Genomic DNA, 27,812 nt, shown 5'->3' with positions numbered 1-27,812 from the left:
GCATAAGGACTGCAACAGAATTTTTTTGTGGCAAAGGCAGACAGCTAGTTGATGATCTATACTCTTAAAATTTCAACCAGTGCCCTGGCCAGTTTGGCTCAGCAGTTAGAGCGTCGGCCTGCGGTCCTCAGAGACCCGGGTTCGGTTCCCGCTAAGGGCGCGTGCCTCGGCTGCAGTTTGTCCCCGGCCCTGGTCGGTTGTGCGGGTGGCAGCCACTCGATGTGTTCCTTTCACATCGATGTTTCTCTCTCTCTCTCTGTTCCTCTCTCTCCCTCCCACTCTACCTGAACAAAAAATGGAAAAATGTCCTCGGGTGAGGATAAAAAAAAAACAAATAAACAAATAAAATTTCAACCAGTGCTTGTTTAGACATTTGAACAAAAAACTTAAGGAAAACATTGACTTTGCCTCCAGACATCCTATTTTACCCATTTTCAAATAAGGTGAGGTGGCCAGCCTCTGAATGAGAATGCAAATCAGAGCCCTGGCCGGGTGGCTCAGCTACTTGGAGGGGTCATACTGTACATCAAAAGGTTGCAGGAATGCAAGTCAGCTTCCATTTCACTCTGGAATCTTACATCTAGAATCATTTTACATCTAGAATCTAAAGCATATATAGTTAGTTAGCTGCAGGAGGGCATTTAAAACTCAGCTTTGAACCATTTTTTCCCTTAAGAACTCATAAAATTGATCTCTGGAATACATCTTGCAGGCCATGTATTCCATTTATTCCTCTGGGTATTTGAAGTACTAGACTTTAATCAAATTAAATAGAAAAATCACAAGAAGCTTATTATGCTTCTTTATTTTGCTTGGAAGACAGTACAGGAAATAATCATATGAATACCTCTTCATAATCTGAAAAGCCACTGTTCTTTGTTGTTGTTGTTAATCCTCAACCAAGGATATTTTTCATTGATTTTTTTTGATAGAATGGAAGGGAGGGAGGGAGAGAGAGAGAGAGAGAAATGTGGATGTGAGAGAGACACATCGATTGGTTGCCTCCCACAAAACTCCGCCCAGGGCCAGGGATCGAACCTGCAACCCAGGTATGTGCCCCTGGCTGGGCATTGAACCCACTCTAACCGCTGATCCAAACCTGCCAGTGCAAAAAGCCACTGTTTTTTTAGCTTGGTCTTTCTTATATACACACACAGAATCCTTTCAAGTTAAAGGAAAAAGCTGGTATTTTCTGAGGGCATGGTAGATTTTAGAGAAACCTATAAAAACTTTGTAACATTTATTTTTTGCTTTGGCTTTCCACGAAGTTCATGATTAAGTCAATTATAGTACTTCATATAACCCTAGATTTAAGATATATTTATTTCTTGTTCCTTCTATTTTAAAAGTTTTATTTCTTTTTTTTATTGAACTTGTTTGTATTTATGTTGTAAAATGCCTTATTCTTTCTAAAAATAGGGTATAAATAAATAAATTAAAGAAAATACAAATTTTCGGGAAATTTGGAAAGCCACACAGTAGTGTGAAAAAAATCAGGAAAGTAGGGTCTGAACATATCTGTCTCCTCCTTTTTCCATCTACTAGCACATAGTGGTGGTCCCTTTTCCAACATACCTGGCACATGCTGCCTGCCTGGATCACACCATAAAGGACAAAGGTGCAGAAATACAATTGTTAATAGTAACAAACACCTAGTCCCCCTCACCCCACCCTGCTAGACACATACCTGAAACTTCTCTTGCCATTTTATGTACTCTGGATTGTTAGATTGGGAAACAAGAATTCTGTGGGAATCAAGACTTGTAGCAGCATTGTGTGTGTCCAAAAAAGGGTTGAATAAGGAGCATCTAGGAAGTCACCAAACCTAAGAAACCTTTTTCTATGTAACTTAGATAACAGGGCAGCTAATGCTAAATGAGCTTGTTTCACCCAAGAAATAACTACTATAATAAACTACAGTAATTGAATGTAATGTAGTTTTATATAGTGGTAGGTAAAATTTTGTGAATGATAGATAAGACCATTCATTGCTCAAAATAATGTATATATAAGTGAATTATAGGTGTTATGTTAAATGGCTCTACTGTTCTCTAAAAGCAATAGGTGGGAAAAGATTGGTAGATGTTCTCTGTTTTGCCTACTGTCCCTCAGGTTTGGTCATTTCAATCTAATCTCTCTTGGATGTGTAAGACCCTTTATTTAAAACCAGTTCACTAACCTATAAGCCATAGAGCCACTACCCTACAAGATGCTTTATTTTATTTTTTTATGTTTTTATTGATTTTTTTTTTTTTTTATCCTCACCCGAGGACATTTTTCCATTTTTTGTACAGATAGAGCGGGAGGGAGAGAGAGGAAGGGAGAGAGAGAGAGAAACATCGATGTGAAGGGACACATCGAGTGGCTGCCACCCGCACGACCAACCAGGGCCGGGGACAAACTGCAACCGAAGTACGTGCCCTTAGCGGGAACCGAACCCGGGTCTCTGCGGACCGCAGGCTGACGCTCTAACCGCTGAGCCAAACTGGCCAGGGCGATTTTTTTTTTTTTTAGAGAGAGGAAGGGAGAGAGAGATAGAAATATGGATCTGAGAGAACCATCAATCGGCTACCTCCTGCATGCCCCCTACTGGGAATCAAACCTGAAACCCGGGCATGTGCCCTGACCTGGAATAGAGCAGGACCTTTCAGTCCATGGGAGGACACTCAATCCACTGAGCCACACTGGCCGGGCAAGATATGTTAAATATAGGATGCCAGTACATCGACCCTCGTTTATCACGGTTAATCAGTTCCAGACTCTACCGTGACAAATGAATTTCTGTGAAGTAGGATTCTTTATTTATACACAGTCGTCCATCTCCACTTCATGCTTCGACTTTTGCAGTTTCACTCGATTGCGATTTTTTCAAATATAGTATTTGAAAAAACCGCGATCGAGTGAAGCCATGAATGTCGAAGCGCGAAGTGGCGAGGGACGACTGTATTCATTGCATTACCCTACTCATAACTGCTTCCTGTTTTTAAAACTAGATGAATATGGATGTGGCAATTCCCATCTAAAATATAGTTTTAGTTGTAAACAGTCTTTAATAGTTATTTTCATTTGATATATGTAGTTTTTTGTTGGTATGTTTTTTTGTTGTTGTTTTGGCTTCGTTTATTTCTTCCTCTTTTTTTTTTTTTGTTAATCCTCACCTGAGGATATTTTTTCATTGATTTCTAGATAGAGTGGAAGGGAGGGAGGAGGAGGAGAGAGAGAAACCTCTATGTGAGAGAGACACATTGATTGGTTGCCTGCCACATGACTTGGACCGGGGCTAGGGATTGAACCTGCAACCCAGGTACGTGCCCTTGGCCAGGGAAGGCTTGCATTTCTTAGAGTTTTAAGATCGTCATTTCTGATTCTTTGTTTTTTTCTTTATTGATTTTTGAGAGAGAGAGAGAGAGAGAGAGAGAGAAAGGGAGAAGGAGAAATAGAAACATCGATGAGAGAGAATATTGATTAGCCACCTCCTGCATGACCCCACTGGGGATTTGACCCACAACCTGGGCGTGTACCCTGACTGGGAATTGGACCAGTGACTTCATGGTACATGGGTCAACGCTCAATCACTGAACCACACCGGAGGGGCTAATTTCTGATTCTTATTTTAAATATTCTGTTAGAAGCTTAGCTTTCTGCTAAAAATGCTTTCCCACAAAACCCAGTAAGATGTATGATCTCTGGTGTTTTTCCCTAAAGACTCATGTTGGCATGTTAACATGGGTAATCATTATGTGATACAGTTTGATCAATACTGCTTTGATCTAAAGTGCAGTCATTTGATATTAGTTAAATGTTTATTTTATTTATTTATTTGAAACTTTTTTTCTTTTTTGATTTTAGAGAGTGAGGAAATAAGAGGGAGAGAGAGAGAGAAACATCGATGAGGGAGAACATCGACTGGCCGCCTCCTGCATGCCCCGCTCTTGGGATCAGGCCACAACCTGGGCATGTGTCCTGACCAGGAATCGAACTGGCGACCTCTTGGTGCATGGATGGATGCTCAACCACTGAGCCACATCAGCCGTACTATTTTATTTATTTTTTAAAGTATTTTCTTTTTTAGAAATGTCTTTTGTCTTTCTCAAGATGAAAATATTCATTCTTTTTGTGATTCTTTCTTGTGCTTTACTGGTTCTTATATTGATAACCTAGTTCTGTAATATATATTGTCCTTCAAAGCAACTTCTGTGGCCTTTGAGCCTCAGCATTAGAGTTGGAACTGTTGGTAGATACAGTAGAAGAATGAATAACAATGAATGCCATAAGAGAGAATAAACTTTAACTAGAATGTTGATCATTAGTTAGCTGTTTGCTATATTCTTCCAATATGTGACAAAGATATGTTGTAGGTACTGTTGTTTACTACCATGGTTATGTGTTAAGCAGCCATACTTAGTAATACATTTTGAAGGTAATGAAATGTTAGACCTTAAATGCCAAAACTGTAATTTTGTATGTGCATTCTTTAGAAATATATAATAGTTTAGAAACTATAGACACTTACCAGCTTAGAAACTTTAGAAATATATAATATAGTTCGAAAAGCAAGAATCTTAGCCTGATTGACTGCTTTATTAATAAGCATATCACTATAAAAATCTATGCTGTTAATGACATTTATGGCCCTACAAAAGAATCTTTTCTAGGCTAATTACATGTGTGGAATTAATTAAACTGTCTTTTTACTTTGTGTTTCACTTACCTAGTTCTGTAAAACAAAACACATGCCTCCCCCCCCCCCCCCAATTAAACAGCTTTAAGTAATAACTTTAAGGTTTTTTTTTCCATGATTCTTTGGCTAGACTCAACCACTTCATTTATGTGGTGTTGGCTAGGATCACTCATGTACCTGAATCCAGGTGGTAGCCCAGCTGAGTTTGAATATCCAAGATGCTGGATTAGTTAAGGATTGTCTCGGCCACTTTCTCCTGCGTGCTATTTGGACACCATCGTGTAGCCTCAGAACACCAAGAGGAAGTTATGAAGCTTCTTAAGTGCTAGGCTTGTAGCTTACAGAGCATCATTTGGCCACATTCTATAAGGCCAGCTTTCAAGGAGAGGGGACATAGGAACTCTAGAAGTAGTACGCAAATACAGGAATGGAAAGGAAATATTGACAGCCATATTTGCAGACAATCTATCACACTTTTGTCATATAAACACATTTTTTTCAAAAACTTTCCATTTATTTCTTCTTTACCCTCTCCTACCTCTCCTCACCCATCTTTCTGTCTGGTAATCACCATAACTATTGCCTGTGTCTATGAGGTTTTTGTTTGTTTTTGCTTTATCCCCTTACCTTTTTCAAGCATTTTTCATGTTTGATTTTAGGTAGTGATAGTTCTTTCCTGCCAAATTAGCAGTGGCTATTTAGCTGAGTTGTTTAGAACCACTAATTATCAGTAAGCAAGTAAAATTTTTAATTTTTTCTCCCTAGTATTGACTGTGCAGGTATTTTGAAACTCCGCAATTCAGATATAGAACTTCGAAAAGGAGAAACTGATATTGGCAGAAAGAATACTAGAGTACGACTTGTGTTTCGTGTACACATCCCACAGCCCAATGGAAGAGTCCTTTCTCTGCAGACTGCTTCTATACCTGTTGAGTGCTGTAAGTGAGCTTGTGATGATGTTTTAAAATTCTGTTTATGATAGGTCATTTTCATTTTGCTTGTAATATGTTTGGAGCAAAAGTGTAAATTGAGGCACTAGATCTGGATGGTTTTTCTTATATGCTACATGGTTAGATGGGAGGAGTAATGATATTTAAGTTAGAAAATGGTTTCTTGTTATAATTTGACCCTGAGAAGCTGTGTGACTATAGAAAAATTCTCTTGACCACAATTTTTTCTTATAAAATTTTTTTAAAACATTTATTTTTAGAAAGATGGGGAACATCGATTTTTTTTTTGTTCAATTATTTGTGCAGTCACTGGTTGATTATCTCATGTGCCCTGATTGAGGACCAAACCCACAACCTTGGAGTATCAGGACAATGCTCTAACCAACTGAGCTACTCATTGTCTGTAAATGAGGAAGATAGGCTTGATGACACCTGAGGACCAAGTCATGATGCTTTGGTTCTGATAATAAGTGTTACTTGGCCATCTTTATTTCATTAAAATGTCAGCCTTTATGTTGGAAGATGCCTGTCTCTGAGCTGGCACCTTGGCTGAATAAGGACTCACAGGATTTTGTTTTATTTTTTTAACCATTTAATTACAACATCGGATTGAGAAATAAATGTTTTTTCCCCTGATGTACAAAGGCATGAAATTTAAAAAGGCCCTAGAACATGATATCTACTCAAGTACTGGAGAACTGTGGACTTCTGTCAGATTAGCTGGTGGGACTGAAATATTGAGACTACAATTTAGATCTTTCCGGCAGAAAATCAGAAGTGTTTTAATTTCGTCTTACTTTTGTGTAGGAGGAAACTAAGGCAGAAGTATCTCAAGTACTCATCCAAGGTTATTTGCTTGTAGGTGACAGAGCTGTACCTAGAGCACAGCCTTTCTTAGTACTCTTTTGGTTATATTATACCATTTTATTTCTGTTAACCACATGCATTCTTAGTTTGGGATTGCACCTACTTAATTACCTTTTTGTGCCTCCATTTGCTGTTTGCTGAATTGGAGTAATACTTTATCATTTTCCTATTGACTGTGGGAATCACTGAATACATCTATGGTAATAGAAATCACTATAGAAGTAATTTTTGTATTAACTTTTTTTTTTTAATCCTCACCCGAGGACACTTTTGCATTTATCTTCAGATAGAGCAGGAGGGAGAGAGGGAGGAAGAGAGAGAGAGAGAGACACATCAATTTGAGAGAGACACATCAACTGGTCGCCATCCACACAACCCCAACTGGGGCCAGGGATACACTGCAACCAAGGTATGTGCCCTTAGCGGAAACCAAACCGAGGGCCAACGCTCTAACCGCTGAGCCAAACCAGCCAGGGCTGTATTAAATTTTAATAGATAATACAGATATATGGTATAAAAATCAGAAAGAATGAAAGAGTATATAGTGATAAATAAATTTCTAAGTCAACTGGTTCTCCTACTTAAAAGCAGCTTTCATTGCCAATGTTTGTATATCCTGCCACTGTATTCTGTGCCCATATAAGCACATATATTTAGCAGAATAATTTAAGTTCATAGAGTAGTTTGAATTTTTGAGATGAAATTCCTCTGAAATGATTTTCTTTTTCTTTTCAGTTTATTAAAGTAATATGTGATTATTGAGAATACGCAGAATGGTACAAAGAGGAGTATTAAAATATTTTGTAATATCACTTGCTCAAGATAGTCACTATTAACTATTTTTTGGATTTTCTTTTTTTGTTTTGTTTTTTTGTATACATCTATGCATATATACAATATTTTTTTAGTTGGGCTTCCCTGATACAATTTTATAGCTTGTTTTGGTATTTTCACTTATAATGGGCATTTTCTCATATTGCTAGATATTGTTTAAAAATACTGTTAAAAACAAAACAAAACAGTATTTTTGCTTCCAGTGTACCTATGATGGCCAATTTCCACCATAAATGTCTAAAATTTGAGTAAGTCCACTCCCTAGGCCAGTCAGTCAGTGATTGTTTCTGCATTCCTTCTCTGTGAGCCATTTGGAACTTAAGTAGGGACATAAGTATTTTCTGAGATCTAGGTTGGTGCTTGGTACTTCCCAAGTGGTAATTGATCCTGACTCCCAGATCTATCCCCTATGAAAGAATCTATTTTAACATTCTTTTGAATGGAGCAAGGGTCCCAATTTCACATACCTTTTGTGGCTTGGTATTAAGAGCCATAGTGAACTGGGAGTGCCTGCTTCCTAAAGGCATTCAAGTTTAAATTTATTTAAAATGTTATTCTAGTCAAACAAAACATAGCTGGCCCTCATAGCCATCAGTTTTCCATACAAGTAGTAGGACTAAAAGTAGACCTGTTTTCCAAAAGTGAAGAAGAGAGTATAATCCACTTTTTTTTTGTTATAATTCAGAGAGAAGCTGAAGTTATCTAGGCATTTGGCAAGAAGAAACCTTTGGAGAGAACCTAAGCAACAAAAAAATGTACAATCTATAGTTTGAAGCTCAAGCAGTTAAAAAAAAAAGGCGGGGGGGGAGGAAGGCCAAAAACAGGACCTCCACAAAGTATATAGGTACTTGGAATCAGTCAGAGAAAAGTCGCTGTTTATAAATAAAATTGTTGATTTAATTAATGATACTAAGGCATTAAGAAAAACTTGTTCACATATCCTGAGAATGAAATGTGTTAGTGCACTATAGAAACATTTACATTCATTTTTTAAAATTCACTATTGAAATGTATACTTTATGTATGCTTCAGTTACTTAGTTATTTAGAAATCTGTCCAAAATGGAATCCTGATGTCTCAGTAATCTAGATGTTTTCTTGAAGAAAGGGCTACTTGGTGTTTGTCCTTTAGAAACATGTCTTTTATGCAACATAATTATACATCTTTGGATTTAATTTGTCTTTTTTTTTTTTTTAAATTTCTCACCCAAGGATACTTTTTATTTTATTCATCATCAGATAGAGTTGGAGGGAGGAAGAGAGAGAGAGACCGAGAGAAACGTCGATGTGATAGAGCCACATCGACTGGTTTGCCTCCCACACGACCTGACCAGGGCAAGGGACAAACTGTAGCTAAGGTATGTGCCCTTGACTGGAATTGAACCCAAGACTCATTGGTCCTCAGGCCAACGCTCTAACCACTGAGCAACCGGATGGGGCTAATTTGTCGCTTATAATTATATTAGATTTATTGATTTTGACAGTTGTGGAGAGGAAATATATTAAAGATTTAGGCTAAAAAGAGAAAAGTTGGATGAGGTGTATGTGTTGACGTTAGTATAAAGTATCAGGCATTAATTTCTGTTTATTAGTTGGTTTCTTTACAGTTGTAGTTTAAGACAATAATTTAGAAATCATATAAATCTATTTTGTTTTCTAAATAATGTATTTATTTTGGTGGATATTGTAACCATTGTCTTGAATTGTAAAAGTCCAGAGTTTGCTTCTCTTTTTCATTTTATAGTTTGAATTTGTCATTTATATATGAAAAATTGTAAACTAATATTTTATTTCTTCTCAACTATTAAAAATAAAACAGCTCAGCGGTCTGCTCAAGAACTTCCTCATATTGAGAAGTACAGTATCAACAGTTGTTCTGTAAATGGAGGTCATGAAATGATTGTGACTGGATCTAATTTTCTTCCAGAATCAAAAATCATTTTTCTTGAAAAAGGACAAGGTAAATAATACAAGATTTGAGTTGGTTGACCTCAAACTGAGTGGCAAAGGGTGAAATGAATTATTCATATGTTTCACTGACCTTAAACACAAAATAGTTTTTTTTAAAGCTGTAGGTATCATTTATACATATTTTATTATAAATAAAACGTTTATTAGATTTTCATATAATATTAAGTTTTCATTAAGGCTGTCTCAAAAGTAGATGAATGTCTCAGTGGTTTTATTCCTGTGTGTGTGTGTGTGTGTGTGTGTGTGTGTGTGTGTGTGTGTGTGTGTAGGTGTAGACACACACGCTCAAGAGAATTGAAAACATATGTCACAGAGAATCTTGGACACAAATGCTTATAGCAGCATATTCATAGTAACCAAAAAATGAAAATAACCCAAGTGCTCATCAACTGATACATTGATAAACAGAACGTGTACTATATTCATACAATGATGGGGTATTATTCAGCCATAAAAAGGAATAAAGTACTGATTCATGGTACAACATGGATGAACCTTGAAAACATTGTGTTAAGTGAAAGAAGCCAGCACAGAATGTCCAGAATAAGTAATGTACAGAGACTGGAAAGTAGTTGTAAGTGGTTGGAGAGCAGTGTCAATGGGGAGTGACTACAAATGGGCATGGGTTTCTGGAATTAGATAGAGGTGATGGTTGTAGAGCTTTGTGAATATAAAAACCTCTTAATTGTATACTGTAAAAGGCTGAATTTTACTTTATGTATACTATATGATTATATCTTAATTTTCATTTTATTTTTATTTTTTTATTTATTGATTTTTAGGGGTGGGGAAGAGGGGAAGATGGAGAGAGAGAAACATCGATTTGTTGTTCCGCATATTTATGCATTCATTTGTTGTTTCTTGTATGTGCCCTGACCAGGGATCAAACCTAGAACCTTGGCATAGTGGGACAATGCTCTCACCAGCTGAGCTACCTTGCCAGGGCAAATTATATCTTAATTTTTAGAAAAGTACAGTTGTCCCTCGCCACTTTGCGCTTCAACTTTCGTGGCTTCACTCTATCGTCGATTTTTCAAACACTATACTATACTGTATATAAATAAAGAATCCTACTTCACGGTAATTCATTTATTGTGGTAGAGACTGGAACTGATTAACCGCGATAAACAAGGGCCGACTATAGAAGAATCTAATGTCCATCGGGGTGTTTTATTTTAGCCTTCTTGAGCATATTTAAAAATTTTTTTTTACCAATTATTCCCTCTCATATTTTTTAAAATTTAAAAAATGTGAAATGAAATGCCTTTCTTGTAAGAATAATATAGCAAATGCTTATACGTACTTTCCAGTTTAAGAAATAGGGCATTTACTGTTGAATGTCTCTTTGTGCCCCTTTCCAAATGGATTCTTCTCCTGAATCAATCCTTGTTTTTCTTCATAGTTTTATTTTATGTATTTTCTTCTGTTTTTTTGACTTTATATAATATTGCATGTATTCTTCTGAACCTCCCCTCCCCCGTGGTCAACATTAATATTTTAGTGTAACTGAAAATCTTTCACTGTATATACGTTTTACTGTATGAATGTGCCACAATTTCTTACCAACTCTCTCTCTGGATATTTGGGCTGTTTGGTTTTTGACACTACCAAATAATAGCTAACAATACTGCTATGAGCATTCTCATTCTTTTTTTTTATCCTCACCCGAGGACATTTTTCCATTTTTTACTCAGATAGAGCGGGAAGGAGAGAGAGGAAGAGAGAGAAACATCGATATGAAAGGGACACATCGAGTGGCCGCCACCCACACGACCCAACCAGGGCCGGGGACAAACTGCAGCCAAGGTACATGCCCTAAGAGGTCTGTGGACCGCAGGCTGACGCTCTAACCGCTGAGCCAAACCAGCCAGGGCTGAGCATTCTCATTCTTATCACCTGGTGAAGTAGGCAAGAATGTCATAATTCTTAAGTTATGTTAATTCAGTAGGTGTCAAGTGGTATCTTGAACTTTGGGTTTGAATTTCCTTGTTATCTGTTGAGGTTGTTATGGATCATTTATGTTTCCTTTTTTGTGTAATGCCTTGTCCATGTCTTTGCTCTTTTTTTTCCCCATCGACTCAGTTTTTATTTACTCACTTTTGGATTCTTTATATACAGGCTGGGGCAAAAGTAGATTTACAGTTGTTTGTGTGGAAAATAGTATAATAATTAATAAACAATAATATAAGAATAAACTCTGTTTTACATACAACTATAAACCTATTTTGCCCCACCCTGTATTCTGAATATCAGAGTGAGTTGGGAAAGTACCCCATCTTTTCCCACTTTCCAAAAGTGTTTGTGTCATGTAGTCTCACCTTCCTTTGAACTCATGATAGAGCTCACCTCTGAAACCCTCTGGGCTGGGAGCTGTTTTTGTGGGGAGCTATTAATTTCTGATATAATTCTAATAATACTGCTACACTCATAATACTTCTGACACCAGGTATATAGGTTTCCCGTACCTCAAGTAATTCTTCAATACCAACTGGGTGTCCCCAGTTCAATCCATTTTAATTCTGAAACTAACTGGACTTAGTGCAGACCCCACAGGTTAGGGGCTCAGTTCTATAAGACTATCCCTCACATTAGATGCTAATTGAAAGTAGTTGGTTCTCAGGTTACCCACAACTACAGTCTATAAATCAGAGGATTCCCATTACCCCCTTCCTGGATTTGATCATTTGATAGAGCAGATCACAGAACTCAGGGAAACTTACATATGTTTACCAGTTTATTATATAATAAAGGATACAGGTGAACATCCAGGTGGAAGAGATACATAGAACAAGGTATGTGGGTAGGGGCATGGAGTTTCTGTGCCTCTTCCAGGATATCACTTTTCCATCACCTCCATGTGTTCAGCAACACAGAAGCTCCCTGAACTCCTTAATACTGGAAATTTGAAGGAGGCTTCATCACATACTCATGATTGATTATTCCATTTCCAGCTCCTCTCTCCTCTCTGGAGAATGGGCAATGGACCTGAAAGTTCTTCTAATTATGGCTTGGTCTTTCTAATGACCAACCTTCATTCAGAAACCCACCAAAAGTCACCTCCTTAGAACAAAGTCACTTGTATTTGATCTAGGGAATTCCAAGTGATTTAGGACCTCTGTCTCTGGAACCAGTTATTAGAACCAAAGATGCTACTAGTGCTCTTATTAGGAAATAACAAGGGTTTTAGGAGCTCTGTGCCAGGAGGTAGAGGCAGAAACCATTGTATATTTTTTTCTATCATTATTATTATTGTTATTATTTTTAATCTCCACCCAAGGACATTTTTGCATTTATATTTAGATAGAGTGGGAGAGAAAGAGGGAGGAAGAGAGAGAGAGAAACATCGATGTGAGAGAGACACATCGAGTGGCTGCCACCCACATGACCCCAACCAGGGCCAGTGACAAACTGCAACTGAGGTACGTGCCTTTATTGGGAACTGAACCCGGGACTCATCAGTCTGCGGGCCGATGCTGTAACTGCTAAGCCAAACCAGCCAGGGTGATATATTTTTTTCTATTATTTCACACCAGTATTTATTTATTTCACTTAAGCTTTAAAAATTATTGCCATTATTTGCTCATATTATTTATTTCTTGCATTTGGAATTACATGACTTTAAAAAAATTATTCCTGCCCGGCCGGTGTGGCTCACTGGTTGAGCATTCACCCATGTACCAAAAGGTCACCAGTTTGATTACAAGTTGGGACACATGCCCAGGTTGTGGGCCCAATCCTCAGTTAGGGGCATGTAGGAGGCTGCCAATTGATGCTCTGTCTCATCAGTGTTCCTCTCTCTCTCTCCCCCTCTTCCTTCCTCTCTCAAAATCAATAAAGAAAAAAATTATTCCTGCTGTTTATTTGTGTCATCTGTTTTTTTAATCAGTTTTTCCAGAGTACTTGGCTTTGTTGATCCTTTCAGTTGTGTCTTTGTTTTGTTTCTATAATTCCTATAGTTTTTCTTCTTTTCACCTTTTGTGGGGCTTAATGTTTTTCATTAATTTAAATACTTATCTCATTCACTTTTTATTCTTTCATCTTTTTTTGTTGTTGTTAATCCTCACTCGAGAATACTTTTCTCATTGATTTGTTTTTAAGAGAAAGTAGAAAGGAAGGAAGGGAGGGAGGGAGAGAGAGAGACAGGTGGAGACAATGATTGGTTGCCTCCTGCATGAGCTCCAGCCAGGGCTGGGGATCAAATGAGCAACCCAGGTATGTGTCCTTGACCGAGAGAATTGAACCCGAGAGTCTTCTGTACAAGGGCCAACACTCTAACCACTGAGCAACACTGGCCAGGGCAATCCTTTTATCTTTTTTAAACTTAAAGAGTTTGAGGTTATTCATTGCCCCATAGCATGTTTAATGTAATTTCAGTCCCTCTTTTTCTACTGAACTCTTTTTGGAGTTTAAATATATTCAGTCTTGCCCAGCAGGTGTGGCTCAGTGGTTGAGCATTGACCCATGCACCAAGAGGTCACTGGTTCGATTCCCAGTCAGGCCACATGCCCAGGTGGCAGCCAGTCGATGTGTCTTTCTCGCGTTGATGTTTCTCTCTTTTCCTTCCTCCTTCTTTCCCTCCTGCTCTGTCTGAAGATAAATGCAAAAAAATAGTCCAAGTGAGGATAAAAAAAAAAATTTTTTTTAAAGATTCTCTCTTTGTCTTTAACCTGTGGCATTTTGATGATGATGTGTCTTGGTGTGGACCTCTTTGGGTTCGTCTTGTTTGGGACTTTCTGTGCTTCCTGGACTTGTATGTCTGTTTCCTTCACCCAGGTAGGGAAGTTTTCTGTCATTATTTTCTCAAATAGGTTTCCAATTTCTTGCTCTGTCTCTTCTTCAGGCACCCCCATAATGCGAATGTTGGTACACTTCAAGTTATCCCAAAGGTTCCTTACACTATCCTCATTTTTTTGGATTCTTTTTTCTTTTTGCTATTCTGATTGGATGTTTTTTGTTTCCTTCTATTCCAAATTGATGGTTTGCTTCTTGGATTTACCTACTCTACTATTGATTCTCTGTAAATTATTCTTTTTTTTTATCCTCACCTGAGGATGTTTTTGCATTTCTCTTCAGATAGAACAAGAGGGAGAGAGGGAAGAAGAGAGAGAGAAACATCAATGTGAGAGAGAGACACATCGACTGGTTGCCACCTACACAACCCCAACTGGGACTGGGGACAAACTGCAACCGAGGTACGTGCCCTTAGCAGGAACTGAACCTGGGACTCTCTGGTCTGCTGGACAACGCTTTAACTGCTGAGCCAAACTGGCCAGGGCTGTGAATTATTTTTTATTTCAGTTAGTGCATCCTTCATTTTTGACTGTTTTTTTTTTTTTTTCATGTTATTGATTTTCTCATTAAGTTCTGAGCTGGTCTTTCCCACAGTCAGGATATCTGTCTCATCCTTCACACTGTGGGGATAAGCTACTTCTCACCAGACCAATGTCATTGGTATTAGAGCCTTGAAATAATATGGAGTCTTCCTTAAGTTCCTTGAAATTCTCCCTAAGTTCCTTGAGCATCCATATAACCAGTGTTTTGAGCTCTGCATCTGATTGATTGCTTATCTCCATTTTGTTTAGTTCTTTTCCTGGAGTTTTGTTCCGTTCTTTCATTTGGGACATGTTTCTTTGTCTCCTCATTTTGGCTGCTTCTCTGTGTTTGTTTCTATGTATTAGATAGAGTTGCTGTGCCTTCTAGGCTTCATAGGGTAGCCTGTTGTTGTAGGTGTCCTGTAGGGTCCAGTGGCATAGCCTCCTTGATCACCCCAGCTGGGCCCTCCAGGTGCACCCCTAGTGTGGACTGTACACCTTTCTGTTGTAACTGAGTCTTGATTGCTGTTGGCACATCAATGAGAAGGATTTACTCTAGCTGATCCGCTGCAAGGACTGGCTGTGCCCACTGACCACTGGCCTCTGACTACCTTGGAGGATCAGCTGTGCAGGGGCCCCACCACACAGCACGACTTACTTCAGCAGGGCTCTGGTACCCACTGAGTCCACTCACTGACTGTGTCACTTGTGGAGGTGGTGCTTCGATGTGGTCTGAAGCTGTCCACTGCGTGTGCTGGCTGTGGGGCAAGGTCAGCCATGCCTGTGTCCTACCCGGGACCACCCGGCATAAGCTACAAAGTGATCTGCCGATGGCTGCTTCTTGTGCTGGGCTGGGAGGTGCCCAGGAAAAGCCAAGTTGTGAACCAAGGCTGGCTGCTCCTAATGCCAGGCCTGGGGCCACTTAAAGAGAGGTATGGGGCTTGCTGAGACCAGATGCTGCTTGTTTGAGAGATTTTAGGAAAATCTGCAGCAGGATCCAGGCAAGCCAATCCTAAGGTAAAGCCATTGGAAACAGCTTGGGTGGGCCTGAAAGTTGGGTGGGTCAGGGCCTCAGGGAATCACTAGGGCAGGGCAAACAGTGTGATCCTGGTTGCTGGAGTCCCAGATATGGTGGCTGTCTGCCACCCCGCCCTTGGGGAAGGGCTCACCAAAGGAACAGTGGCCTCCACCGGCATGTGTTTCTGGGAGAAAGCTGCCTCTCCAGCTCTCGTCCAGGCCTGAAGCCAAACAACTCAGTTCTTCCCTGGATGTGTCTGGTGCCTTTCAAGCTGCCTCCCCTCCAAACTCAGAGGGAGCAAGCCCCAGTAAGTCTATGTGAAGGTCCTTTAAGAGGATCTGCCTGGGGCTCCAGGAGCCTCAGTTCTCGCTGGTTTTCATGGCCAGGATTTATGGGGGCTTTTCTTCCTGGTACTGGAACCCTGAGCTGGGGGACCTGGTGTGGAATGGGGACCCCTCACTGCTCAGGGAGGACCTTTATTGCAAAGGTATCCCTCCTAGGGATTTTTATTTGCCATACGTTGGGATGGGGCCAGCCTGTATGCACACTGCCCCTCCTACCATTCTCAATGTGGCTGCTGCTTTAGTTTTGTAGTTGTAGGACTTCCATTCAGCTTGATTTCATGTAGTTCTGAATGCTGATTGTTCTGTAGTTTAGATGTAATTTTGATGTGGTTGTGGAAGAAGGCTAGTACTGCAGTTATCTACGCTGCCATCTTGACTGGAAGTGTCTGCACATCTTTTCCTATTCCCACTCACCCCTTTTCAACAGTCTTTCTGGCCCTTAACTTTAGATGTTTCCCAAGGTTCTGTATTCAGCTTTTTTTTTCCATTGTATTTCTTCATTCTGCGAAATTTCATCAGCTACCAAATTTCTATCTATAGCCACATTTTTTTCTAAATAGACTTCTAACTTAAAATTACCCACTTAATATTGATACTTATGTTCCACTGATACTTAAAATGTGAAGATATGTCAAACTTCACAAATCAGTTCCTCTCACTGGGTTCCCCAACTTTATTAATGTAAGGGCCTCCTTATTTTGGGCTGGAAAACATGTTTCCAACTTACTTCTTCTCCCTTAAAATTCACTTCCTTGCAGCCCCTTCAACCTTGACCAATACCTGCCCATCTTAAAGAAATATTAGTTTTGCCCTGGCAGGTTTGGCTCAGCAGTTACAGAGTCGGCCTGCGGTCCAGAGAGACCCGGGTTTGGTACCCACTAAGGGCACATACCTCGGTTGCAGTTTGCTCCTGGCCCTGGTTGGATCATGTGGGTGGCAGCCACTTGATGTGTCCTTTTCACGTTGATGTTTCTCTCTCTCTCTCCCTCTCCCACTCTATCTGAACAAAATACCGAAAAATGTCCTCGGGTGAGGATAAAAAAAGAAAAAAGAAATATCAGTTTTGTTTCACAGTTTATTAATTCATCAATTATATATAAAGCAACTGCTATGTGAAAGAAACTAGTCTAGGCATTAGGGATATAATAGAAAATAAAACCTTCAGGTTGCCTGCATCATTAGAGCCTACATTCTAGTGGGCACACAGACAATAAACATATAAACAAATAAGTGAACAAGATAATTACAGATAAAAGTGCTATGAAGTAAGAGAGTAAAATGATAGTAATGAAATAGTGAACTATTTATTTTAGGTGGTCAGTGAATGTCTTTCTGCAGATTTCATATTTTAATTTTAAGCAAAACAAGAAATATGAGGAAGAGATAGTATTTCAAAGCTATCCTTTTCTGTTATAAAATTTTATTTTTGTCTGAATATATAAATGTGTATGTATAAAGCAGTTTCATTGTAGAATTCATTATATTTAATCCAGCGCTTTACTTTTAAGAGATTTATTTATTTCAGTCCTCACTTGAGGACATGCTTACAGAGAGGAATGAAGGGAGAGAGAGAGAGAAAGAAACAAACTTCGATGTGAGAGAGACACATTGACTGGTTCCCTTCCATATGCACCCTGACTGGGGATCAAACCTGCAACCCAGGTATGTGCCTCGACTTGTAATCAAACCAGCAGCTCAGGACGATCCTCAACCAACTGAGCCAAAAGCTTTTGATTTAAATTGAGTCATGTGCCCTGGCTGGTTTGGCTCAGTGGTAGAGCGTCAGCCTGTGGACCAGTAAGACCTGGGTTTCATTCCGGCCAAGGGCACGTACCTTGGTTGCAGTTCGTGCCTGGCCCTTGTCGGGGTCACATAGGAGGCAACCAGTCGATGTGTCTCACATCGATGTTTCTCTCTGTCTCTCTTTCTCCCTCTCATTCTGTCTAAAAATAAATGGAAAAGTATCCTTGGGTGAGGATAAAAAATAAAAATAAATTGTATCATGTTACATGTTGGCAGTTAACTGGCTTCGGATGAGATGAGATTGCAGTTGTGAACATGTAACTCCTGTTCTGAAAGCCCCTACGGTGATCTCTTCATTTTTTAGGCTTCTAATATGGCATTCTGGCCACAATCTGTTGCCTATCTTTCCAGCCTCAGTTCTTACTGCTCTCTTCCTCATACTTTATACTCCACTAACACAGCTGCTTATGGTTCCCTATATCATGTGGTTTCTTGCCATCTTGCTTTTGCCCATGCTCTCTCTTTGACTTATACTACCCTTCCCCGCACATTATCTGAGGTCCACCTTATATTTATGCCTTAGTTTATATCTTCATCTGAAGACTAAGATAAGGACCATGACATCTATGTTCTTGGTACTTCCAGAATACATTTTTATTAGTTAGTATAACCACCACATTTCATTATAATGAACTGTTTGAATTTGTCTTTCATTTACAGACTGAAGGCAGGGTATTCTATCTCAGTGACTCAAAATGCCTGGCACAGGGGACCCAGCAAATGATTGTTGAACTGAGCTATATAATTCTAAGTAGGCGTAGGATTTGTCCATAGTGTCTCTTGTGCACAAAGATCATTAGTACCTCATTAGTGGACTGGAAAATGATAGTCACCATCTGGAAGGCATTTGATTAAGTCTGCTAATATCTTCATAGACAGATAAAGTTATGCTAACTTGTATAAGTTAGTCACTGGGTGAAAGCCCAGGACATAAAAAGAATGCTTTAGAACAGCTGTTCATCAGACTGCAATGAGAGCTTTAGTTGTAGGTAGGGCTCTCCCCAGGTAAACAATTCACTTGGGATGAAAAGACAGAAAATATGCTTACCAGATCTTCAGGTAACACAAATCTGGGAAGCATAGCAGCCTATTTTAGGAGACCATCAGTACCTAAAAAGATCTTGACAAGCCAGGTGATCTAAGGAAATGAAGTCTGGTAGGGAAAAATTAATGTATCAAGGGTTGGGGAGGAACCCTGACTGCATAAGTGCAGTGTGGGAGCCTGAGCTTGGCAGTAAGAAAGGTGGCAGACTGAGGGACACTTGCAGAGCACACAGTAAATGTAAGAGAAAATATGGTGCAGCTGCATCAGAAAACTTTTATTAACAAAGATACACTATGTCTACATAAGGTTGACAGGAGCCTCAGGTACTATCTACGATGCTGGGCCATTTCTCACTTAGGCTATTTAGTCCTGGGCCTGGTGCATTTGGAGGGAGATGGTAACACTGGAGGAATGTTCAAAGAAGAGTGATCAGAATGGCTGAACTATTGTATAAGGGATAGATGCAGAATTGGGTGTGCTAACCAGCAGAAGAGGAGACTCGGGCAAATATACCTGCATGCATGCATGCATGCAAGCATGCATGCCTGCATTTATTTATTTATTTATCCATCCATCCATCCATCCATCCTCACCCAGGATTTTTTTCTCCCATTTATCTTCAGATAGAGTGGGAGGTAGAGAGAGAGAGAAAAAAAAATCTATGTGAGAGAGACACATCAGTTGGTTTCCTCCTGCACAACCCTGACCAGGGCTGGGGACTGAACTGCAACTGACTGGAATCAAACCCGCAATACTCTTTGGTCCACGGGCCAATGCTCTAACTGCTGAGCCAGACCAGCCAGGGCTATTTATTTATTTTTATAAGTATGTTTTTACTGATTTTAGAGCAAAAGGAAGGGGGAGAGAGAGACAGAAACATCAGTGGGAGGAGGAAAGATCAGTAGGCTGCCTCCTGCATGCCCCCTACTGGGGATGGAGCCCACAACCTTGGGCATGTGCCCTGACTAGGAATCAAACTGGCAACCATTCAGTGCATGGGACAGCGGTCAACGAACTAAGCCACACCAGCCAGGGCTCCAGCAACAATTATTATCCAAAGATGAAATGGGTTACTAGGTAAGAGAGTGAATGTTCTGTTACTTAAGGCATACAAGCAGAAGTTGGCCACCTCTTGGTGGAGATGCTCTCACAGGATTTTCAAATATCACTTGGTAGAATAAACACTCTGTGGCCTACTAACTCGGGAAACCCAAGATCTCTCTCCCCATTTTTCCCAATGGTTATACATTTTATTTTCATAATGAAAGTCACTGAGAAACAGATTACCTTTGCCAATAAATATGTGATACTAAATATATTAGATTTTGTTTATATGCTTTGTGACTTGAATTACTTTTAACTGTAAATTGTTTCTTTCAACAGATGGACGACCTCAGTGGGAGGTAGAAGGGAAAATAATCAGGGAAAAATGTCAAGGGGTAAGAAATTTACCTTATTTCTTTAGAAATATTTAAGAAACTTAATGAGAAAATTAGGTAATGCTGCTTATGGTATAGATGAGGAATCTTTAATCTATTGAGTAATAGAAAATTAAATTATAATTAGAAATTTGGATGTGAGATAGGTACTTTCTGATACTAAATTTTAGGAAAGAAGAAATTAGAAATGAAAGATTATTAGAAGTTTCTTAGTGAAGTTTATTTATCTAAATTCAGTGAAATAATAAAACAAATTCAGTAAAGACATATATAGTGGGCAACTATTAGGAGGGGGACAAACCCTCAGTGGTTTGTGTATTTAGCATACTAGTTCCAACTCCTCAGCATCAAGCCATTCGGGATTCAACACAAAGGTGTGGTTCCTTCCTGGTTGGAATGGAGACAGAATCTTCTCTGAGACAGAAAATACCACTTCCCACAGTGCTCTCCAAAGACCTTGGAGAAATTAAGTTAATGCTTGTGTATATTTTTTATAGGGATATAAATTTTGTGTGTTTTCAATTTCAAACATTTTGAATATAAAATGTAAGGTAAGAAATCTGATTATGACATAACTTGGGAAATATTAAACTTGATCAAAAGCCAGAATAGGCCCGGTTGGTGTGGCTCAGTGGTTGAGCGTTGACCCATGCACCATGAGGTCTCCAGTTCGATTTCTGGTCAGGGCACATGCCCAGGTTGTAGGCCCGATCCCCAGTGGGGGGCATGCAGGAGGTGGCTAATCAATGTTCTCTCTTATTGATGTTTCTATCTTTCTCTCCTTTCCTCTCTCTAAAGCAATAAAGAAAAAATATTTAAAAAAAAACAAAAACAATACAGAATAGGCCCTGACCCAATGGGTCAGTTGGTTGGAGTGTTGTCCCATACACCAAAAGGTTCCATTTCCCGTCAGGGCACATATAGGAGGCAATTACTGATGTTTCTCTCTCACACTGATGTTTCTCTCTTCCTCCCTCTCTTTCTAAAAATCAATAAAAACATTCTTACATGAGGATTAAAAAGAAAAAAACAATAAACTTTCAGTTAAGATGTATAGTAACGTAATATTCTGTAGAACAAAGTATTTCACTATACAGTATGTAAGACTATTTCTGTTACAACTAGAAATCCAACTGGGTGAGTAAAAAACAATTTTCTCTTTAATAGTTTACTTTAAAGAACTTATCTCTTTAACGTATTCATAGACTGAAGTATCCATAGAATAAATCTCCAGGCATAAGTTGATGTGCATTATGACCTATGATGGAAGGGCCTGGGTATGTAAGACTCATGAGTGGTGCTGAGTTTAGCAGGTGCATTTCATTTTTAGTTCTGAGTGTAACACAATCTTTTTTTCCGTGCTCCTTAGGCTCACATTGTCCTTGAAGTTCCTCCATATCATAACCCAGCAGTTACAGCTGCAGTGCAGGTGCACTTTTATCTTTGCAATGGCAAGAGGAAAAAAAGCCAGTCTCAACGTTTTACTTACACACCAGGTAAGAAGAGTTTTGATGGTTTACTACAGATCTTTCTTTCATAATGAATGAAAAGCTATTCAGTGCATCCTATATTAGGATGTTCAAGGAAGGGTGGTTTATAAACAGTAAAAATCGCAACACATATCTAATCTCTAAAGCTTGTGTTGACTTTAAATATTAGATATGATACCAGTTGTTATTTTTTAATCATTTATTATAAGAAAATTAGAAGTTTGTAGATTTGAAGTCTGTTTTCCAAAAGCTACCAAAAATCACCAGTACTTCAGGAAGAGCAGGTGTTTGTAAATATGTATGAACTCCCCTTGTGCCCCTAGTGCTGTAAGAAGTGAGCTTTAACAGGGAGTGACATGATAAAATTTATTTCAAAACTTATTTTTTCTACAGTATATACAGGTACCAAATTAACATGTTGTACATCTTAAATTTACAGTGTTATATGTCACATATACTCAATAAATTAAAAAGTAAAAATACAATTATTTTTACCCTATTTCTTCTGTCTCTGTAAGATGTCAGTGATCAGTTTTTTGCAAACTGTGGAGAGAGAGATTTGTATGGGAGAGGCCCAATGTTAAAAAGGTGAAACCCTGGCCGGTGTGGCTCAGTGGGTTGAGCGTTGTCCCATGGACTGAAGAGGTCCTGGTTCAATTCCCAGTCAGGGCACATGCCCGGGTTGTGGGCTCAGTCCCCAGTAGGAGGTGTGCAGGAGGCAGCCAATCGATGTTTCTCTCTTTCACATCAATATTTCTCTCTCTCCTTTCCTCTCTCTCTAAAAACATTTTTTTTTAAATAAAAATATATTTTTTAAAAAGGTTATTCAAATAAGTAGAATGTTTTGAATGCACAGAGGAAAGAGCATTAATAAAGAAGAAGCATATTAGGTTTCTGAGAAAGTTGGGAGGGGATAGGAATTAAAATACAGAAGATGAAATGGGCCTTAATGAGAGAAAGAACCGGAGGAAGGGTAAAGAAAATGAACAAGCCCAGCCCTGGCCAGTTTGGCTCAGCAGTTGGAGGTTCGGCCTGCGGACCAGAGAGTCCTGGGTTTGGTTCCTGCTAGGGGCACGTACCAAAAAGAAAAAAGAAAAAAAGAAAATGAATGAGCCCAGCCACTGTGGCTCAGTAATTGAGCATTGACCCATAGACCAAGAAAGAGGTCACTGGTTTAATTCCCAGTCAGGGCAAATGCCGAGTTTTGGGCTTCATCCCCAGTGGGGGGGCGTGTAGGAGGCAGCTGATCGATGTGTCTCTCTCATCAGTGTTTCTATCTCTCTCTCCTTCTCTCTAAATATCAAGAAAAGTATATTTTTTAAAAAAGAAAAAATGAACAAGATGGGTGTGCATTAGAAAGGTTTGTTGATATAGCATTGGAGAGTTTAGGAGGTTTCCATAGACAGCATCATTTTTTTTTTTTTTTCTGTAAATGATGTAGCGTTTCCTATTGTGAGGAGAGGGGAATGTGGTGATTTGGCAGTTTGAAGAGTGTGGAGAAGAAGTTTGATAGTTGTTGTAAAGATAACAACTAAAGACATACAGTCCAAGAGTTATCAAATGCTGTTGAGATTGGTAACTGTAAAGTCTAACCTGAATTAGAAGGGAGAGGGCTCCTGGGAAGAGGGGAGGGGCAATAGTGTCAGCAGCTTAGAAGGGTTTTTTTTGTGTGTGTGGGTTTTTTTGTGTGTTTTTTTTTGGTACGTGCCCCTAGTGGGAACCCAACCTGGGACTCTCTGGTCCATGGGCCAATGCTACAACCGCTGAGCCAACCCGGCCAGGGCAGCTTAGAGGTTTTGATTACTGCCATCATGGTGGTATTAACTGAACAGAAAACAGAAAGCAGAGTGTAATGCATTGCAAGGACAGTATAAAGGCAGTGCCCAACAGGCATTCCACATGAGAATGGTAATCAGAGGGGCTCCCCGAGTGCAGAGAGAATATTGGATTGGACTACAGCTGTCATCACTGGCCTTGTGGTTGACAGAATACAAATCAAGTGGCACACCAACGAAAGGAAGAATGAACACACAAGAGTGTTTGGACAGCCCTTGTTCTGGTTGATTGCTGTTTTTTCTCTATAGCATTTGACTTTTTTTTTTTAATGAAATTTTGAATAAAATTTTTACAAAAACAAATACATTACTGTGAGTTATTTTAAAAGACAAGTTAAACCCTGGCTGGTTTGGCTCAGCGGTTAGAGTGTCAGCCTGCGGTCCAGAGAGACCCGGGTTCAGTTCACGCTAAGGGCATGTACCTTGGTTGCAGTTTTTCCCTGGCCCTGTGTTGGGTCGTGCGGGTGGCAGCCACTCGATGTGTCCCTTTCACGTCGATGTTTCTCTCTCTCCCTACCACTCTATCTGGAAAAAAAATGGAAAAATGTCCTCGGGTGAGGATTAAAAAAAAAAAAGACAAGTTGAAAAAATATTTTGAAACACCCAAATTTGCCTGGCCAGTGTAGCTCATTGGTTGAGCCTATGCACCAAGAGATTGCTGGTTTGGTTCCTGGTTAGAGCATATGCGTGAGTTGTGGGCTCAATCCCCAGCAGGGGGTGTGCAGGAGTCAGCCAGTCAATGATATTGATGTTTCTCTCATTGATGTTTGTACTTCTCTCCCTCACTTCCTTCTTCTTCCTAAAAATCAATAAAACACCCAAATTCTCTTCCATCTGAAACTATCATTCTGTCCTTATAGATTCTTTTGATCCATATATAGACACATTTAAAAAAATAGAAATGGAACAATCTCATATATAGTAATTTTGTAACATGAGCATTTTTAATTTTCCTCATCAGCAGATAGAATTATACAGAATTTTTAAAAAATGTGTTTTGCCCTGGCCGGTTTGGCTCAGCGATTAGAGTGTTGGCCTGCGGTCCAGAGAGATCCGGGTTCGGTTCCCGCTAAGTGCATGTACCTCAGTTGCAGTTTGTCCCCGGCCCTGGTTGGGTCGTGTGGGTGGCAGCCACTTGATGTGTCCCTTTCACATCGATGTTTCTCTCTTGCGCTCTCTTCCTCTCTCTCCCTCCCGCCCTGTCTGAACAAAAAATGGAAAAATGTCCTTGGGTGAGGATAAAAAAAAAATGTGTTTTTATTGACTTTTTTTTAGAGAGGAAGAGAGAAACATGGACCTACTGCCTCTCACACACCCCCTACTGGGGATCAAGCCCACAACCTGGGCTGGAAATTGAACTGGTAACCTCTTGGTGCATGGACGACATTCAGTTCACTGAACCACAACTGCCAGGCTAGAGTTTTACAGAATTTTAATAGCTTTTTAGTATTCTAGTGTATGACCCTGTCTTCATGTTAGAGTTATTTTGTTTGTCTTGTTAATTTGTATGAACTCTTTAAAGATTTTAGCCTTTATGTTTGTGCCAAATAATTTCTTTAAAAAATTTCCGCCCTGGCCAGTTTGGCTCAGCGGTTAGAGCGTCAGCCTGCGGTCCGGAGAGACCCGGGTTCGGTTCCCGCTAAGGGCACGTACTTCGGTTGCAGTTTGTCCCTGGCCCTGGTTGGTCGTGCGGGTGGCAGCCACTCGATGTGTCCCTTCACGTCGATGTTTCTCGCTCTCTCTCCCTTCCTCTCTCTCCCTCCCACTCTATCTGTAAAAAAAATGGAAAAATGTCCTCAGTTGAGGATTAAAAAAAAAAAAAAAAAAAAAAAAATTTTACCTATAAAAATTTTTAGATATTCTTATGTTATTTGTTTTTTATTAAGGGATTTGTCAATTTGTTATCTTTTTGGCAGCCACTTAGTAATAGAGATCTGACAAATGTCAATATGCAGTGGAGAAATAATCATTAATTGCAAATGGCTAATTCTTTTAATATTTTTTAAAATTAGAAATAATAGCCCAGCTGGTGTGGCTCAGTGGTTGAGCATTGACCCATGCACCAAGAGGTCGCTGATTTGATTCCTAGTCATGACACATACCCACGTTGTGGGCCCAATTCCCAGTGGGGAGCATGCAGGATGCAGCCAATCCATGTTCTCTCTGATTGATGTTTCTGTTTCTCTGTCCCTCTCACTAAAATCAATAAAGGGAAAAAAAAAACTTAAAAAAAAACCCAAAATGGTATTTCCCTCCAAACAACACTAAATTACCATAGACCAACCATGAGGACTTCCTTTTGGTCAGTTTGGAATCTGATTCCTTTATTGACCAAAGAGTGATACTTGATTTGGCAGAATGGAAATACACTTGATTTAGCAAAGCAACTCTCAGTCTGGATACCCAGATGTGGGTCAGGAATGTAGAAATAAGGATTGGATCATTCATAAAAAATGGATGTTATGCTGTAGCTTTTAATCCTTCTGTCTCCTTTTTATTTTATTTTTTATTTATTTTCTATCCTCACCCGAGGACATTTTTGCATTTATCTTCAGATAGAGCAGGAGGGAGAGAGGAGGAAAGAGAGAGAGAGAGAAACATCGATGTGAGAGACACATTGACTGGTTGCCACCCACAGGACCCCAACCAGGGCCAGGGACAAACTGCAACCAAGGTACGTGCCCTTAGTGGAAACCAAACCCAGGACTCTGTGGTCTGTGGGCCAACGCTCTAACCACTGAGCAAATCTGGCCAGGGCTGTCTCCTTTTTAGTACATGATAATCAACTGCTTATATAACCAAGGACCCCACCTGCTCCATTCAGAATTGATTAAGGGATGAGAGTAGGCTTTCTTGGATTTTTTTTTTTCTTTATTGATTTTAGTGAGAGAGGAAGGGAAAGAGAGAGATAGAAACATCGATGAGAGAGAACATCAATTGGCCACCTCCTGCATGCCCCCCAGCTGGGGATCAGGCCCACGACCTCTTGGTGCATGGGTCAGTGCTCAACCATTGAGCCACACTGGCCAGGCTCTTGGATATTCTTCCTCCTCATGTAAAACTGTAACTCTTGGTATAGAATTTACTGTACCAGAGTAGGAGTTGAAGTAGAAGAGGAAAAAAACATCTAGTGGTCCAGGGACAAAGTTCTAGTTTGCCAAAGTCAGAAGAAAAATAGTACATTAAGACATTAGAGAGATCAGGAGCCAGTATACACAGTGAACTATACTTGGAACATCTCAACAAGAATCAGAAACTGGATGGAGGTCTAAATTAGGAATGTGAGCATTGTGGCAGAAACAACATACCCTTTTTCTTTGTCCTTGGGATTTTTGTCTCACCAATTGCCAGATTTAGATAAAGTGGCTGAATGCTGAGTGCGTGCTGTTCTTGCTAGGAAACCAAACTAAAGTGTAGAACTTAAATGCACACTCAAACAAGTGCTTCATTAATTACCTCTTCTACAATAAAAGATATTATCAGGGCTTTCTTAATTCACTTTCTCAGATTGAGACCACACTTACCTGAAGCTACTTGTACTTGGCAAGGGTATGATAAATAGTCAAATGAGATTTGACCTTGCTTTGGAGCTCATAGTTCTTTTCTTTTCTTTTGATGTAAAATGAAATACAGTCAGCCCTCCATATCTGTGGACTCCCAGCCACAGATCAAAAATAGCACAGGTAGCCTGGCCAGTGTTGCTCAATGGTTGGAGCATCGACCTGCATGCTGAACGGTTGTGGGTTTGATTCCTGGTCAAGGGCATGTACCTAGGTTTCAGAGTTGATCCCCAGCCCAGGTCAGGGTACGTGCAGGGGGCAACCAATCAATGTGTGTCTCTCATATCAGTATTTCTCTCTCTGTGTCTCTCTCTTACCCTCCCTCCCTCTCTTCCACTCTCTCTAAATATCAGTGGAAAAAATATCCTCAGGTGAGGATTAACAAAGCAAAAACAAACAAAAAAAACTCAGCACAGGTATTTATTGAAAAGAATTCTGTATAAGTAGGCCCACACAGTTCAAATCTGTGTTGTTCAAGGGCCAGCATTTTGTGAAGGCCATGAAAATTTTAATTATGTTAATAAGTATTATAAACTTGAAAGGAACAATGAGATGTGAATTCAGTGAAATTATTTTTTATTTAAAAAAATTTTTTTAAATTGATTTTTAGAGAGAGGGGGGAAAGGAGAGGAAGAGAGAGATAGAAACATCAATGAGAGAAAAC

General features: G+C 39.6%; 1 protein-coding gene across 5 annotated transcripts in view; it reads left to right on the top strand.

Moving 5' to 3' along the window:
- The window catches only part of NFATC3 (nuclear factor of activated T cells 3), a 133,522-nt gene that overhangs the window by 69,548 nt on the left and 36,162 nt on the right, over positions 1–27,812 (top strand). For all 5 annotated transcript variants that reach the window (XM_036275777.1, XM_036275781.1, XM_036275778.1 and 2 more), the window contains exons 5-8: positions 5,447–5,619; positions 9,151–9,291; positions 20,208–20,263; positions 21,633–21,759. In XM_036275777.1, the coding sequence (XP_036131670.1) occupies positions 5,447–5,619; positions 9,151–9,291; positions 20,208–20,263; positions 21,633–21,759 (497 nt within the window). The remainder of the gene's footprint in view (positions 1–5,446; positions 5,620–9,150; positions 9,292–20,207; positions 20,264–21,632; positions 21,760–27,812) is intronic.

This window comes from Molossus molossus, unplaced genomic scaffold, assembly GCF_014108415.1.
Source record: "Molossus molossus isolate mMolMol1 unplaced genomic scaffold, mMolMol1.p scaffold_m16_p_21, whole genome shotgun sequence".
Lineage (NCBI taxonomy): Eukaryota > Metazoa > Chordata > Mammalia > Chiroptera > Molossidae > Molossus > Molossus molossus.
The sequence above is the reverse complement of the archived record's forward strand: the minus strand, read 5'-3'. Positions and strand labels throughout refer to the sequence as shown.